Source organism: Bos taurus, chromosome 15 (genome assembly GCF_002263795.3).
Source record: "Bos taurus isolate L1 Dominette 01449 registration number 42190680 breed Hereford chromosome 15, ARS-UCD2.0, whole genome shotgun sequence".
NCBI lineage: Eukaryota > Metazoa > Chordata > Mammalia > Artiodactyla > Bovidae > Bos > Bos taurus.
In genome coordinates, this window is record NC_037342.1 from 55,773,437 (window position 1) to 55,790,227 (window position 16,791).

At 38.7% G+C, this 16,791-nt stretch overlaps 1 protein-coding gene across 1 annotated transcript in view; it reads right to left on the reverse strand.

Moving 5' to 3' along the window:
• THAP12 (THAP domain containing 12) overlaps positions 1-16,791 on the reverse strand; it is a 28,753-nt gene that overhangs the window by 10,955 nt on the left and 1,007 nt on the right. Inside the window, exon 2 of the mRNA NM_001192203.2 lies at positions 1,115-1,235. Within this exon, the coding sequence (NP_001179132.2) occupies positions 1,115-1,235 (121 nt within the window). The remainder of the gene's footprint in view (positions 1-1,114; positions 1,236-16,791) is intronic.

A 16,791-nucleotide genomic window follows, 5' to 3' on the forward strand; every position in this document is an offset into this window, starting at 1 on the left:
GAACATAAAGTTTGCCTTTTAAACATATGAAATCTTTTATTTTGATCATTACCCTGTTAACAAAGCAAGGCAAAAATATCCCTCAAATATTTGTGATTAAACTGTTGAACCGGAATAGGCTCACCTCCCAATGACTTCACAAGTATCTGCTTCAATTAATTTTGAGAAATAAAATAACCCAATCATTCTTTAGTTTTCTGATGCCTCTGCAAAATGTATCTGAAAAAAATATCAAAATAAATTGCTGCATAACAATATATAGTGTATCTTCAAATTAAGTTTATGTCTATCCCAATAACTGTTGACAGTTATGCCTAAACAAGAATATTTGTTTTCATACCTAAGCAAGAATACTTAACAAAACTGTCTTCCTAACTAGTTTTTAAAGTGTTTCAAGTCTGCTTCATTTTAATCAAATCTGTCTTATCTGTGCCTTTTACGAATCAAAGCAGTAACAGAATCACAGACGGTTAAAAATCTTAGACCTCAGGAATTATCTGGTCTAAATTCTTCATTAGAAATTGGGGGGCTAAGAGAGGAAAAGTGACCTGGACAAATTTACAGTTAACTGTAGTAAGACTGAGAAATTCAGGTCTTGATATGAAATTGCAAATTACTGATGAAAATGTTTTTGTCACATGAACTGTATGATTTGCTTCCTGTTGTATCCAGCACATAAAAATTAAGGGTAGGTTTTAACAGTACACACAAAAATTTGCAAAGAGCTCTATGCCTTGATGAAGATTTCACTCATATAAAAGCTCTAGAGAAGCTGTTCCAAATAAAAATGCCAAATTCACCTTAAACATACACATTTATAATCATCTAAAATTTTCTGAAGGCTACAAAAAAAGTTTAAAAAGTGGTGACCTTTGATAAAGTGGGCATGGGGCATCAGAAATAGAAGGGTTAAAACACACACACACATATACACAAAGGTTTTTAAGAACAAAATAGGTACTATTAAGTTCCAAATCTGTCTTCATCTTAAAGGAAAAAAAAAGTGGCAGGGTGTAAGGATACTCTCCAACATTAATATATAAAGATTTACATTTCCAACCAAATAATGAGTGAAAACAAAACAAACAAAAAAACAAACCCTCTGCTTACTTACAGTTCTGCAGATCATAGAAGTTTCAAAGTGTTTGGCACACAATCGATAATGTTTATTTAGTTGATCAGGTGTTTTATCTTCTAAGTCTGCTCTCCTACAGTTCTCCACCCACTTCTGGCATCTACAAAAATAAAGCCAAAATAAAACTACAGAATATGAGCTTAACATTTAAATTTCAGCATTCAGTTTTAAGGTAAATACCTGTTATGGATAACAGACTTCTGCTCCCCTAGACCCAAAAAATATAATTTGGAGAAGTTGATTAACAACAAAATGAGAGCTGGTAGAAACCTCAGAAATCATTTAGTACATTCATTTACAGACAAGGTTAAGAAGTAACTTGTCAGAGTCATGTACAAAATTAGCAGTAAAACTAGAACTTAAACTTGAATCTTTCAACTCCCAGGACATCCTAGCATCAGAGAGGACTTAATAATCAGCAGTACAAGCAAAAAACTGCACAACCATGAGGCCGATGACTTAACATTCCCCTTAGGATTTCAACTTAAACAAGCATATGAAAACACATTGTCACTGTAGAAAACTACGAAGTAGATGTTCTATAAATAACTAGAGTTTATTATGGAAGCATAATGGCTATATTCATCTGCTTTATTATAAACATGGTTATCTACAACGATATGTGCAAACTAGATTGTAAGCTCCATGAACGCAGGAATTGTGTCTACACAATCTAGTACACAGATGGTGTTAAGAGAGAGTGACTGAGACAAAGTCCATGTCCTCTTGGTGCTTAAATATCTGTAGGAAAAAACTAACATCATCTTCATTTATTAAGCACTTATTAAGAGCCAGCTGCTGCTGCTGCGGTTTAGTCACTAAATCGTGTCTATTTGTGACCCCATGGACTGTACCAGACACTGCTCTAAACTGTTTTGAAAGAGGATAGAAATGTTCTATGCACCTAAAAGAGCAAAACTAAGCTCTTGGTAGAAATTTCAGGAAAACAAAATTACCATGGTGAAATGTTGATTATCTAAAATTGTAAAGCATTTCATTTGACCAAGAGGTATTAATTACTATACAGTGACGATGCCTAAGATGTATTTTAATCACATTCTTACATAGTTGTACAATGTGATTATAAACATTTTGATTTCAACACCTAAATTATTTGGTATGAAAACTCAGTATAAAACAATTGCCATATTGCTAGAGTTAAGTTTGCTTTTTAATTCTTAAATCTCTGGAGATCTTCCAAACAGAACAGCACTGTCTGTATTATTTCTGAACCAAAGTGAAATAGCCTTCTGATAAAAAGAAGACTCAGATTCAATCAAGAATAAGTTGAGCAGTTCAGTTCAGTCACTCAGTCGTGTCCGACTCTTTGCAACCCCATGAATCGCAGTACGCCAGGCCTCCCTGTCCATCACCAATTCCCGGAGTTTACTCAAACTCATGTCCATTGAGTTGGTGATGCCATCCAGCCATCTCATCCTCTGTCGTCCCCTTCTCCTCCTGCCCCCAATCCCTCCCAGCATCAGGGTCTTTTCCAATGAGTCAACTCTTTGCACGAGGTGGCCAAAGTATTGGAGTTTCAGCTTTAGCATCAGTCCCTCCAAAGAACACCCAGGACTGATTTCCTTCAGAATGGACTGGTTGGATCTCCTTGCAGTCCAAGGGACTCTCAACAGTCTTCTCCAACACCACAGTTCAAAAGCATCCATTCTTCAGCGCTCAGCTTCCTTCACAGTCCAACTCTCACATCCATACATGACCACTGGAAAAACCATAGCCTTGACTAGACGGACCTCTGATGGCAAAGTAATGTCTCTACTTTTTAATATGCTATCTAGGTTGGTCATAACTTTCCTTCCAAGGAGTAAGTGTCTTTTAATTTCATGGCTGCAATCACCATCTGCAGTGATTTTGGAGCCCCCCAAAATAAAGTCTGACACTGTTTCCACTGTTTCCCCATCTATTTGCCATGAAGTGATGGGACCTGATGCCATGATCTTCGTTTTCTGAATGTTGAGCTTTAGGCCAACTTTTTCACTTTCATCAAGAGGCTTTTTAGTTCCTCTTCACTTTCTGCCATAAGGGTGGCGTCATCTGCATATCTGAGGTTATTGATATTTCTCCCGGCAATCTTGATTCCAGCTTGTGCTTCCTCCAGCCCAGAGTTTCTCATGATGTACTCTGCATATAAGTTAAATAAGCAGGGTGACAATATACAGCCTTGACATACTCCCTTTCCTATTGGTGATAGAAGCAATGTCCGATGCTGTAAAGAGCAATATTGCATAGGAACCTGGAACGTTAGGTCCATGAATCAAGGCAAATTGGAAGTGGTCAAACAGGAGATGGCAAGAGTGGACATCAACATTCTAGGAATCAGCGAACTAAAATGAACTAGAATGGGTGAATTTAACTCAGATGACCATTATTATCTACTACTGTGGGCAGGAATCCTTTAGAAGAAATGGAGTAGCCATCATGGTCAACAAAAGAGTCTGAAATGCAGTACTTGGATGCAATCTCAAAAACAACAGAATGATCTCTGTTCATTTCCAAGGCAAATCATTCAGTATCACGGTAATCCAAGCCTATGCCCCAACCAGTAATGCTGAAGAAGCTGAAGTTGAACGGTTCTATGAAGACCTACAATACCTTCTACAAGTAACACCCAAAAAAGATGTCCTTTTCATTACAGGGGACTGGAATGCAAAAGTAGGAAGTCAAGAAACACCTGGAGTAACAGGCAAATTTGGCCTTGGAGTACGGAATGAAGCAGGGCAAAGGCTAAGAGAGTTTTGCCAAGAAAACGCACTGGTCATAGCAAATCCCCTATTCCAACAACACAAGAGAAGACTCTACACATGGACATCACCAGATGGTCAACGCTGAAATCAGATTGATTATATTCTTTGCAGCCAAAGATGGAGAAGCTCTATACAGTCAGCAAAAACAAGACCGGGAGCTGACCGTGGCTCAGATCATGAACTCCTTATTGCCAAATTAAGACTTAAACTGAAGAAAGTAGGGAAAACCACTAGGCCATTCAGGTATGACCTAAATCAAATTCCTTATGATTATACAGTGGAAGCGAGAAATTGATTTAAGGGACTAGACCTGATAGACAGAGTGCCTGATGAACTATGGACGAAGGTTCGTGACATTGTACAAAAGACAGGGATCAAGACCATCCCCAAGAAAAAGAAATACAAAAAAGCAAAATGGCTGTCTGAGGAGGCCTTACAAATAGCTGTGAAAAGTTGAGCAGAGGGCCCAATGAACTACACCTACCTGTTCCACATCAAATACCTAGAAATAAATCTAATGAAAGATGTATAAGACTTCTAATAGAAAATACTTTTAATTTTTATTGTTTCTTTTAGAAAAATTTTTTAAATAAATAAACAGAGCAATACACAAGTTCATGGACTGGTACACTGAATCCTAAAGGTATCAATTCTTCTCAAAATGATTTATTGATTTAATACAATCACAATCCCAACAAGTTCTTTTATGCATGTCTCTGTGTGAGAGAGAAATGACAAAGATCATTCTAAAACTTTTTATACAGAAATTCAAAGGATCAGCATAGTCAAGACAATCTTGGGGGGAAAAAGTTGAAAGACTTATATTACCAGATAGACTTATTATAACGCTTATTAAAACTGTGGTATTGGACTTCTCTGGCGGTCCAAAGGTTAAGACTTCGAGCTTCCACTGCAGGGGGTGTGGGTTTCATCCTAGGTCGGGGAATTTCCACATGACTCAAGGTGAAGTCAAAAAAATAAAATAAAAATGCATATATCTTTTTTAAAAAAGTGTGATATTGGCACAAAAGCAAACAAAAAAACAGAACAAAATGAAGAGCTGTGGATGCTTAAGACAAGGGAATCACTGCACAGCAGTGAAGCTAAAAGTTTTTCAATAGTCCTGAATTGGCCATCCATATGGGAAAAAATGAATCCTGACCTGCACTTTCATCTATGGAAAATAAATTCCAAGTGAATTATAGACCTAAATATGTAAGGTAATACAATACAGTTTCTAAAAGATAACATAAAAGACTATCTTAATCACCTTGACACAAAGAACTCTTAAAAAGGCAACAGAAAAAAAGTCTAGAGGCAAAGATGAGTAAATCAGGCTACTTTATAGTTAATAACTTATTCATTAAAAGAATCATTTAAGAGTGAAATGGCAACCCACAAAATGGAAGAAGGGATCTGTAATATACCAATCTAACAATGAACTCATATCCAAAATATATATGAAGAACTCCCTACAAATAATTCAGACAATCTAATATAAAAATGAGAAACTTGAATAGGCCAATACACATGAAAAAAAAATGCTCAGTAAAAAGAAAAATAAAATTTTTTTAAAAGCTTAATCTCACTAGTCATTAGGAAAATACTAATTAAAACTGTAACTAAATTATTACCATATACTCATAAGGATGACTACAATGTAAAAGAAATAATACCAAATGTTGATGAGAAGGTGAAACAACTGTGCCCATCAAGGATAGAAAGGATAAACTGTGGTATACTATACATACAGACTACTATTTTGGCAATGGAATGAATGAACTAGCTAGATCTCACAAACGTGTTGAGCAAAATAAGTCAGGAGTACATACTGTAGGATTCTTTTCATATTAAGTTCAAGGGTAGGCAAAACTCATACATGGTGATTGTGCAGAAAAGGAGTTATTTAACACAGCAGGCCTCAAGTTGCTATCTTCAGAAAGACTTTTTTGTAAGGCTAGTCTTTTGGCTGATGTTGGAACTTGGCTTCTCTACACTGATATAAAAATTTCCTCTAACTGATAAGGTGACTTTTAGTGCCTTGACTATTCATGCAAACAGTATGACTTTTAATGAAAGTCTGTCCTTTTTCTGGGAGTCTGGAATTTTAGCATATGCTAAGCAGAGAGTGTCTAAGTGACCAGAACTCAATAAAAACTTTGGGCACTGAGTCTCTAAGGGCTTCTCTGGCACAAATGTTGCATTTTCACTGCTGGGGAAAAGTGGACTCTGAGTGACCAGACATGGGAGGGAGAAAACATAAGGAAGACTACACATAGATCCTTCCAACTCTACCTCTGTCTTTTCCCTCTCTTAAGATGCAGATGTGTGCTCTTACTACATTGCTGTAAGAAACCTTAGCTGTGAGTACAACTATATACTGAGTATATACAGTACAGCTATATACTGAGCTGTGAGTACAACTATATACTTAGTACAACTATATACTGAGTTCCATGAGTCCGAGTGAATCTCTGAATATGGGGGTGGCTTGGAGACCCCCTCAACATAGTAATGATAGTGAGAACAATGGATACATTTAGGGAGAGGTTAACAACCAGGAGTGGGCACTTTCTGAGGTGCTGGTAATGTTTTCTATCTTGAACATGATCTGTGTATATTTACCTTACAAAAATTCATAAAATTCTAGACTATCATTTTTGCACTTTTCCCTATGGATGTCATATACCAATAAAACAGCTTCCCATCACTCTTCCCCTCCCCGTCAAAAGCCAACTAATCTAATGTGCATGTAGTCGAACAGTGCCTACCATGGGGGAGAGTAGGATAATAACTGTAAGGACCACAAGGGAGAGGAAGTTCAGGATGTTAGTAATATTCTTCTTTTTTTTAAATCTGGGCAAAATTTTCATGGACATGTTACTCTGAAAATCTAACAAGCTATATACTTATGATTTGCGATCTTCTGTGTATATATGCTTTACATCAGTAAGTTATAAAAATTACGTATGACCACAAGTCTTTTTTTTTACACATACATATATTTGTGTACATGTTAAAATGCACATACACACTTCTATAGTTCTCTCTCAACCTTTTTTTTTAAAACTAATGCCTTCCCTGTCCTAGCTCTCCCTGTCACTGTTCTGTGTCCTTTTTTCCCCTTGGCACAGTGGAATGATTCCCCAAATCCATCAACTTCCAAACTGGTCTTACCTTTCTGTGACCTCTTCTCCAAGTGGAAAATGCTTTAAAAAACCAATTTGAGAATACTATCTTTCTCTGATTAAGATCCTTTAGTGACTTTCCATTACTCTTAGGATAAAGAACCAACTCCTCATGTGTCTTACAAGATTCTGTACAATCTAACCCTTGTTTTCTTTTCCCTCTTCATATCACACCACCCTTCCACTTTGCCACCTCACATGCCTTATTTCAGTTTCATGAATGCACTGTGATTCCTTTCATCATAGGGCTGTTTCCTATGCTGTTTATTCAACCTAGAATACTCTTCTTGTTGCTTTTTTTCACTTCCTTTGCACAGGAAAATCTATGCAAAGATCTGTCTTTAGATCTTCACTCAAATGTCACGGAGGAAAATTTTTCAGATTTGAAAAGAGTACGTACAACACACACACACACACACACACACACACACACACACACCCAGGTAGGTAAGACTATTCTCCCTCCATGTACAGTAGTTTCCCCCTTACCCATGGGGGATATATTCCAAGACCCTCAGTGGGTGCCTGAAACCACGTATAGTACTGACCCCTATATATACTATGTTTTTGCAATACTAATGGGTAGGTAGTGTATATAGTGTGGATAAGATAGACAAAGGGATGATTCACATCCAGGACAGGACAGAGTGGGCCAGTGTAAGATTTCACCATGGCTACCCAGAACAGCTAAAGGTTATGAATTTCACCCTGCCAAATCCAAAGGTCACTTCCTGTCTTCAACTTAATCACCCTTTCAGTACTAGTCAACCATCACTGACCACTCCTTTTTAAAGTTTGAAATTTTTTCTTTCAATGGCCTCCTACTAATGCAAGATTTCCAAAACATATTCCAAAGAAGACTAGTTAAAGAATTGCTCCAATTAAAAACAAAGGAGGTTTCATGGTCAAATAAATTTGGATAATATTACATACTTTATCCTACACTTGGGGTTTTAAATATTTCTCTGGGATCTTGAATAATTTAGCTAACCTCTCTGTGCCTGCTTTTCTTATCTGAAAGCAGAGACTATCTCAAAATTTATTGCAAGGGTTAACTGAAATAGTCTACATAAAACACACAGAATAGCGCCTGACACACAGACTATGAAGTATTCTATAAGTATTATTATTATTATTACAATTTGCAGCATCGTTTCGAGGATTAAATAAGATCATATGAAAGTACTTTAAGATTGTATCTTATAGAAGTGATTCTCAAACATAATCGTCTCAGGAGCCCTTTACGCCTTGAATTATTGAGTAACTAAAGAAATTTTGTTTACATGCATTTTATCTACCAATATTTATGACTATAGAAACAACTTAGAAATTTACAAATATTAGTTCATTAAAAATAGCAATTCCATTACATGTTATCATAGATAACATTTTAATGAAATAACTATATTTTCTAAAACAAAAACCATTTAGTGAAAAGAATGGCACAGTTCACCATCTTTGCAAATCTCTTTTATGTCTAACTTTATAGAAGAAAGCTACAGTCTCACATCTGCTTTTGCATATAATCTGTTGCCATACATTGTTTTGGCTGAAGTACAAGAAAGAAACGACTTCTCAATGATACGCAGTTTAAAAGACTATTTCAACATTCCTGTTTCCTACGTAATTGTGGATGTTCTTTGATAGGACACCAAAACTCCACAAGCAGTGGTTTCTTAAAGATTAGCTGCAATGTGGAATCTGAAACCAGACCAATGAGCTTTTTCATACTGTTTGATTAAAATCCACTAGTCTAACTTGCACTTTGAATAGAACTTTCATCCATGTATATCTTTGTAAAATCATGAATTTATCAGTTTGGAAAATCTTAGTTCAGTAAGTTTGGCAGACTGGTTAAATGGTAACACATTTCATTATATGATATATATATATTTTTAAGTCACATTTATCAATATCACCATTGATCTCATCAGAAAAGTCTAATTAGAGAGTTGTCTAGCTCAAGGTAATGAATATAAATTTTCCAAAATTCTAACTTTTGCTTGAATGCTTGGCTGTCAGTTGTTTTTCTTTAAGTGGCAGGCTTATTTTGTTCATTTCCAAGAAAATGTCTGCTGCTGCTGCTGCTGCTAAGTCGCATCAGTCATGTCGGACTCTGTGCGACCCCATAGACGGCAGCCCATCAGGCTCCCCTGTCCCTGGGATTCTCCAGGCAAGAACACTGGAGTGGGTTGCCATTGCCTTCTCCAGAAAATGTCTACTAAACACCTATATCTGAAGTCATACTTAGAAAATTTTATAAAACACAATATATAACTTATCTGAGTAGTGACTTCATAATGTTATAATGTCCCTGAAAAACTCCACGGTACACTCCTGAGATAATGAGCACAAAAAAGGCAAATAATGTCCGTGTATTATGAAGTAGTTTTCACCTTTTTGACTCCCTGAAAGGGTCGTGGGGACCCTCCTGAATTCCTGGAAACCACCATTTTACATTTTACACATTAGAGTATATCAATTTTCAGTTAACTTTGATTAAACTACCAAAGAATCTTACAAGACCTCACTACCTCAGGGGAAAGTACTGTCTGAGAAGAAAGAAGAATGTTTCAACTGCCCAGTTCAGTTCAGTTCATTTGCTCAGTTGTGTCCGACTCTTTGCGACCCCATGAATTGCAGCACGCAAGCCTCTGGATGAAAGTGAAAGAGGAGAGTGAAAAAGTTGGCTTAAAGCTCAACATTCAGAAAACGAAGATTATGCCATCTGGTCCCATCACTTCATGGGAAATAGATGGGGAAACAGTGGAAAGAGTGTCAGACTTTATTTTTGGGGGCTCCAAGATCACTGCAGATGGTGATTGCAGCCATGAAATTAAAAGACGCTTACTCCTTGGAAGGAAAGTTATGACCAACCTAGATAGCATATTAAAAAGCAGAGACGTTACTTTGCCAACAAAGGTCCGTCTAGTCAAGGCTATGGTTTTTCCAGTGGTCATGTATGGATGTGAGAGTTGGACTGTGAAGAAAGCTGAGCGCTGAAGAATGGATGCTTTTGAACTGTGGTGTAGGAGAAGACTCTTCAGAGTCCCTTGGACTGCAAGGAGATCCAACCAGTCCATTCAAAAAGGAGATCGGTCCTGGGTGTTCTTTGGAAGGAATGATCCTGAAGCTGAAACTCCAGTACTTTGGCCACCTCATGCGAAGAGTTGACTCATTGGAAAAGACTCTGATGCTGGGAGGGATTGGGGGCAGGAGGAGAAGAGGACGACAGAGGATGAGATGGCTGGATGGCATCACTGACTCGATGGACCTGAGTTTGAGTGAACTCTGGGAGTTGGTGATGGACAGGGAGGCCTGGTGTGCTGCAATTCATGGGGTTGCAAAGAGTCAGAAAAGACTGAGCGACTGAAGTGAACTGAACTCATCTTCTTGCCACTGCCCTAAGGTGAGTTGATTTTATATATATATATATATACATATATATATATATTTAAAGTGCATTAATGCTACTTTTTCTAAACTAATATGAGGTATTAGGGTATGAAATTCCACAGAGTGCCATGTATTAATTATACTCTTGAATTTTAAGTTACTTCTAAACAATTGTTTTAAAAAGTGTGCACAGGGACTTCCCTGGTGGTACAGTGGGTAGGAATCCATCTGCCAATGCAGGGGACATGGGTTTGATCCCTGATCCAGGAAGATTTCACAGGCCACAGGCAACTAAAGCCAGTGTACCACAAATGCTGGAGCCCGCATGCTCTAGGGCCTGCGAACCACAACTAATGACCCCCTGTCAAAGCTACTGAACCCTGTGTACCCATGCTCTACAACAAAAAAAACCCACAATGAGAAGCCTGTGCACCGCAACAAAGAGTACGCCTCACTCAGTACCCCTCACTCACTACAACTAGAGAAAGCCTGCATGCAGCAACAAAGACCCAGGGCAACCAAAATTCTTTTTTCATGTGCATGGAATTTATAAATATAATGAATGGGAAATATACTATTTAACAGCTTTAAATATATTTATATTTATGTTAGTTAACAATGTGAGTTAACTTTTGTATAATACATGGGCTGGCAATGTCACCTTTTATCAACCTTCCCTACAACCCATTTACAGAAGGAAAAAAAAAAACAACTATAACCACTAACCCTAAGAATACAATTATTAATTCAGTAAGCAACTCTGGAAACTATTTCTTTATTATAATAAACTGGGCAGGGTGAAAAACTGTTAAATACAGTAGAATTTGAAATCCTCTAGTATTGATTTTTGGTTCTGATACAAAGTTAAGACCTTTACTACATTAAGTAAAATCTGACAGACATAAAAGGACTATTACTGTATGACTGACTTAGATAGTATGAGTATAAAGTACCTAGAACAGAAAAATTCATGAAGACTAAAAATGGACTGGGGTAAAATATTACTGCTTAATAGTTAGGTTTTTGCTCAAGATAATGAAAAAGCTGTGGAAGTAGACAGTGGTGATGAATGCAGAACACAATGAATGGTAACTAATGCCATTGGATTATACACTCAAATATGCTTTTTAAAAAAAATGATTAAAATGGCAAATTTTACACTACTGCCGTTTACATAAGGGACTTGAGCATACATGGATTTTGGTATCTGCAGGGGATTCCTGGAAACAATCCTCTATAGACACCAAGACACGCCTGCATATTTTTATCAAAAAAATTTTAAATTAATAACATGATACACCAAAAGCCACTTAACTGCACATTTTAAAAAGGTGAATTGTATGGTATGCAAATATCTCAATAAAGATGTTTTTAAAAGAGTTTTTAAAAAGCTCGTAATTTGGTCATGAAACACTCAAAGGGCTCTTACATATAGGTTGGTGCAAAAGTAATAGCGGTCTTGCATTGCTGAACTTTGCTGTTTGACAGTGGAATACATCCTTATATAAATGTGGCTATACATCATTTTAATGCTACCCGTCTGATCCACTACAGCTTTCTGAATCCTGGTTAAACTATTACATCTGAGAAGTATGCTCAGCAAATCAGTGAGATGCACCAAAAACTGCAATGCCTGCAACCAGCATTGGTCAACAGAATGGGCCCAATGCTCTTCCACGGCACATCACACAACCAACGCTTCAAGAGTTGAACGAACTGGACTACGAAGTTTTGCTTCATCTGCCAGATTCACCTGACCTCTCATGAACCAACTACTACTTCTTCAAGTATCTGGACAACTCTTTTGCAGACAAAATGCTTCCACAACCAGCAAGAGGCAGAAAATACTCTCCAAGAGTTCATCGAATCCAGAAGCACCATTTTTTATACTACAGGAATAACAAACTTATTTCTCGTTGGCAAAAATGTTTTGATTGTAACTCTTCTGATTAATAAAGATGTATTTAAGCCTAGTTATAATGATTTAAAATTCACGGTCGAAAACCGCAGTTACTTTTTCACCAACCTAATAAAACTGGGCAGAGTCCAGTGCCAGTCCCTGACAGTCCAGTGGTTAAGACTCTGTATTGCCACTATAGGGGGCACAGGTTCAATCCCTAGTCAGGGAACTAAGATCCTGCATATCACAAGGCCAGGCCAAAAAACAAATTAAAAAAATAGATAAAATAGGACACAGCTTTGTTCATTGTCACCTGAGAACAAAAGACCTCCAAAGCATAAATTATAAGCGGGAGGCACATTTCCACTCAATACAAGGAAGAAACAATAGTCAATCCTGTCCAGAATCCTCAAGTATCCCCTCACAAAGCAAAGGAACTGACACTAGAGGTGGTTTAGCAAAGGCCCACCTGTCAGAAATGTGCAGAAGCCTCTTAAGGGTCCATAAATAACTTGATACGAAATCATCTCTATGTCTTTTCTTAACAGTCATTACATTAGATTCTCAAAAGGAACACAGATCCAAAAAAGTTTAAAAGCCACCACTCCTGAGGGAATTCCAATACTTCAAAGGACACTGTACTAGATCTACAAACTCCTTCCAAATCTGAGACTATAAGCCCCTACAAGCCATACTCCCCAACTACGGAGTATAATGAAAAGAGTATTCACTACCTATAAAGATTAACAACCTGTGGTCCAGAATTGACTAGTGGTGCTTTCATTATGCAAGTGAAATATACTTCCAACTGGGCTCAAAGGAAGATAATGCTTAACAGAGCGAGGCCCAGTCAGATTAAGATGCTCCTCTTCTCTGCTCTCACAGAACCCAATGGCTATTCCTCACTCTCCTGAGCTAGTAGTTCCTTCTTATCTCCCTGAACTATGAACACTAAGAATACTCCAGGGTTCAATCCTCAGACCTAGTCTACTTCACTTATCCAGTTTCATGGTTTTAAATACCCTCTAGACGCCAGAGCATGAGATGGCTGGATGGCATCACTGACTCGATAGACATGAGTCTAAGTGAACTCCGGGAGTTGGTAATGGACAGGGAGGCCTGGCGTGCTGTGATTCATGGGGTCGAAAAGAGTCGGACACAGTTCAGTCAGCGACTGAACTGAACTGATAAACTGAGAATGACCATATTCACAATCTCCAGTCTAGAAGTCTCTAAATTCCAGACCTGTATATCTTTTAATAGTTTTGGCTCTTAAATATTTAGGTCATTGATCTAAATATGGACAATTTTGAGTTCATTTATGGATATGTATAAAGAAAGACATCTATTCTTGAATGTCTATGAGGCCTCTCAAACTTCACATGTCCTAAACCAAATTTTTTATAGTCCTCCACTGAACCTGCTCCTCCCAGTCTTCCATAGCTCAATAAAGGCTCAGGTTAAAAATCTTAAGAGTCATTCTTCACGCAGATGGCCAACAGGCACATGAAATCACTAATCATTAGAGAAACGCAAACCAAAATCACAAAGTACCACCTAACATGAGTCAGAATGGCCATCACTAAAAAACAAATAACAAATGCTGAAGGGGGTGTAGAGAAAAGGGAACCCTGCTACACTGTTGGTGGGAATGTAAGTTGGTGCAAGCACTATAGAAAACAGTATGGATGTTCTTCAGAAAACTAAAAACAGAGTTACTGTATGCTCCAGCAATCCCACTCCTGGTCATTTATCTGGACAAAACTGTAATTCAAAAGATACATGCACCCCAATGTTTAAAGCAGCACTATTCACCATAGCCAAGACATAGAAACAATCTAAATGTCCACTGAAAGATGGTTAAAGAAAAGGAGGTACATACCTATAATGGAATACTACTCAAGACATAAAAAAGAATTTACTAATGTCATTTGCAGCAACGTGGATGGACTTGGAGATTACCATACTAAGTCAGAAAGAAGAAGACAAGACCATATGATATCACTTATATGTGGAATCTAAAACATGACACAAATGAACCCATCTACTAAAGAGAAGCAGACTCACAGACATAAAGGACACACTTGTGGCTGCCAGTGGGGAGGGTGGTGGAGGAGTGCTGGACTGGGAGTTTGGGGTTAGCAGATACAAACTATTATACATAGAATGGATAAACAGCAAGGTCCTATTGTGTAGCATAGGGAACCACATTCAATATCCTGTGATAAAACATACTATAAAAGAATTTTTAAAAGAATGTGTGTACAGGAAAAAAATTTTTAAAAGAGTGTATGTGTGTGTGTGTATATATATATATATATATATCTGCATCACTTTGCTGTATACCAGAAATAATACAACACTGGAAATAAACTATACTTCAATTTTTTTTTTTAAAGCAAAAAAATCCTAGAGTCATTCTTGACTTCTGTTTTTCTCTTACAACCTATATCTACACCATTAAAAATCCTGCTGGCTTCACCTGACAAACCTCAAACGCAACTACTTACCACCTCCACCTCTATAAACTTAGATTACTGCAATTAAACCTGGATTACTGCAACTGCCTTTAACTGGTCTTTCTGCTCTCACCTTTGCTTCCCTACAATGCACTCATCGAGTTCGCCAGTGATTCTGTTAAACATATAAGTCTCTTTCTTCTAAACCCTTTGATGACTTCCTATTTCACTCAGGATGCCATTGTGCTTTCCGCAGCCTACAATAACCTAAACAATTTGCACCTACCACAAACACACGTACATTTTTCTGGTCTCATCTCTTCCTCTCCCACATCCCTTTGGGCTTCCCTGGTGGCTCAGAAGGTAAAGAATCTGCCTGCAATGGGGGAGACCACGGTTCAATCCCTGTTTAGGGAAGATCCTCTGGAGAAGGGAATGGCAAGCCACGCCAGTACTCTTGCCTGGAGAATTCCATGGACAGAGGAGCCTGGTGGGCTACAATACATGAGGTGGAAAAAAGAGTCAGACGCGACCGAGTGACTGACCTTACATAAATCAGCTTGAGGACTCCTGCTTGTACCTCTAACAAGCATGCCCTGCCTTTACATTTACTGTTTCTACAGACTGAAATGTACTTCCCCTGGATGTTTCCATGGCTGACTCCCTTACCTACTTAGGGTCTTTGCTCAAATAGACTCTCTTAGTGAGGCCTTCTCTGATAATCCTATTTAAAATAGCAACTGTGCCTCCCCTGCTGCTGCTGCTTAAGTCGCTTCAGCCGTGTCCAACTCTGTGCAACCCCATAGACAGCAGCCCACCAGGCTCCCCTGTCCCTGGGATTCTCCAGGCAAGAACACTGGAGTGGGTTGCCATTTCCTTCTCCAATGCATAAAAGTGAAAAGTGAAAGTGAAGTCGCTCAGTTGTGCCAGACTCAGCGACCCCGTGGACTGCAGCCTACCAGGCTCCGCCATCCATGGGATTCTCTAGGCAAGAGTACTGGAGTGGGGTGCCATTGCCTTCTCCGGTGCCTCCCCTACTACTCCTATTCCCCTACCCTCCCAGCCCCCTCCCGTCAAACATTTGCTTTCTCTCCATAATATTATGACCAACCTAGACAATATATTAAAAAGCAGAGACATTACTTTGTAACAAAGGTCAGTCTAGTCAAGGCTATGGTTTTTCCAGTGGTCATGTATGGATGTGAGAGTTGGACTATAAAGAAAGCTGAGCGCCAAAGAATTGATGCTTTTGAACTGTGGTGTTGGAGAAGACTCTTTGAGAGTCCCTTGGACTGCAAGGAGATCCAACCAGTCCATCCTAAATGAGATCAGTCCTGGGTGTTCATTGGAAGGACTGATGTTGAAGCTGAAACTCCAATACTTTGGCCACCTGATGCGAAGAGCTGACTTATTTGAAAAGACCCTGGTGCTGGGAAAGATTGAGGGAATGAGGAGAAGGGGACGACGGAAGATGAGATGGTTGGATGGCATCACGACTCAATGGACATGGGTTTGGGTGGACTCTGGGAGTTGGTTATGGACAGGGAAGCCAGGCGTGCTGCGGTTTCATGGGGTTGCAAAGAGTCGGAGACGACTGAGCGACTGAACCGAACTGATCCATCACCATCTGATACACGGTGTATCTACTTATTTTCCCCCACTAGGACGGAGGAGTCTGGTGGGCTGCCGTCTATGGGGTCGCGCAGAGTCGGACATGGCTGAGCGACTTCACTTTCACGCATTGGAGAAGGAAATGGCAACCCACTCCAGTGTTCTTGCTTGGAGAATCCCAGGGACGGGGGATCCTGGTGGGCTGCCATCTATGGGGTCGCACAGAGTTGGACACGACTGATGCGACTTAACAGCAGCAGCAGCAGAACGTAAACGCCATGAGAACAAAGTGTTCGTTTTATTCATCTATTCTCTCCCAGTGCTCAGAACAATGTCTAGT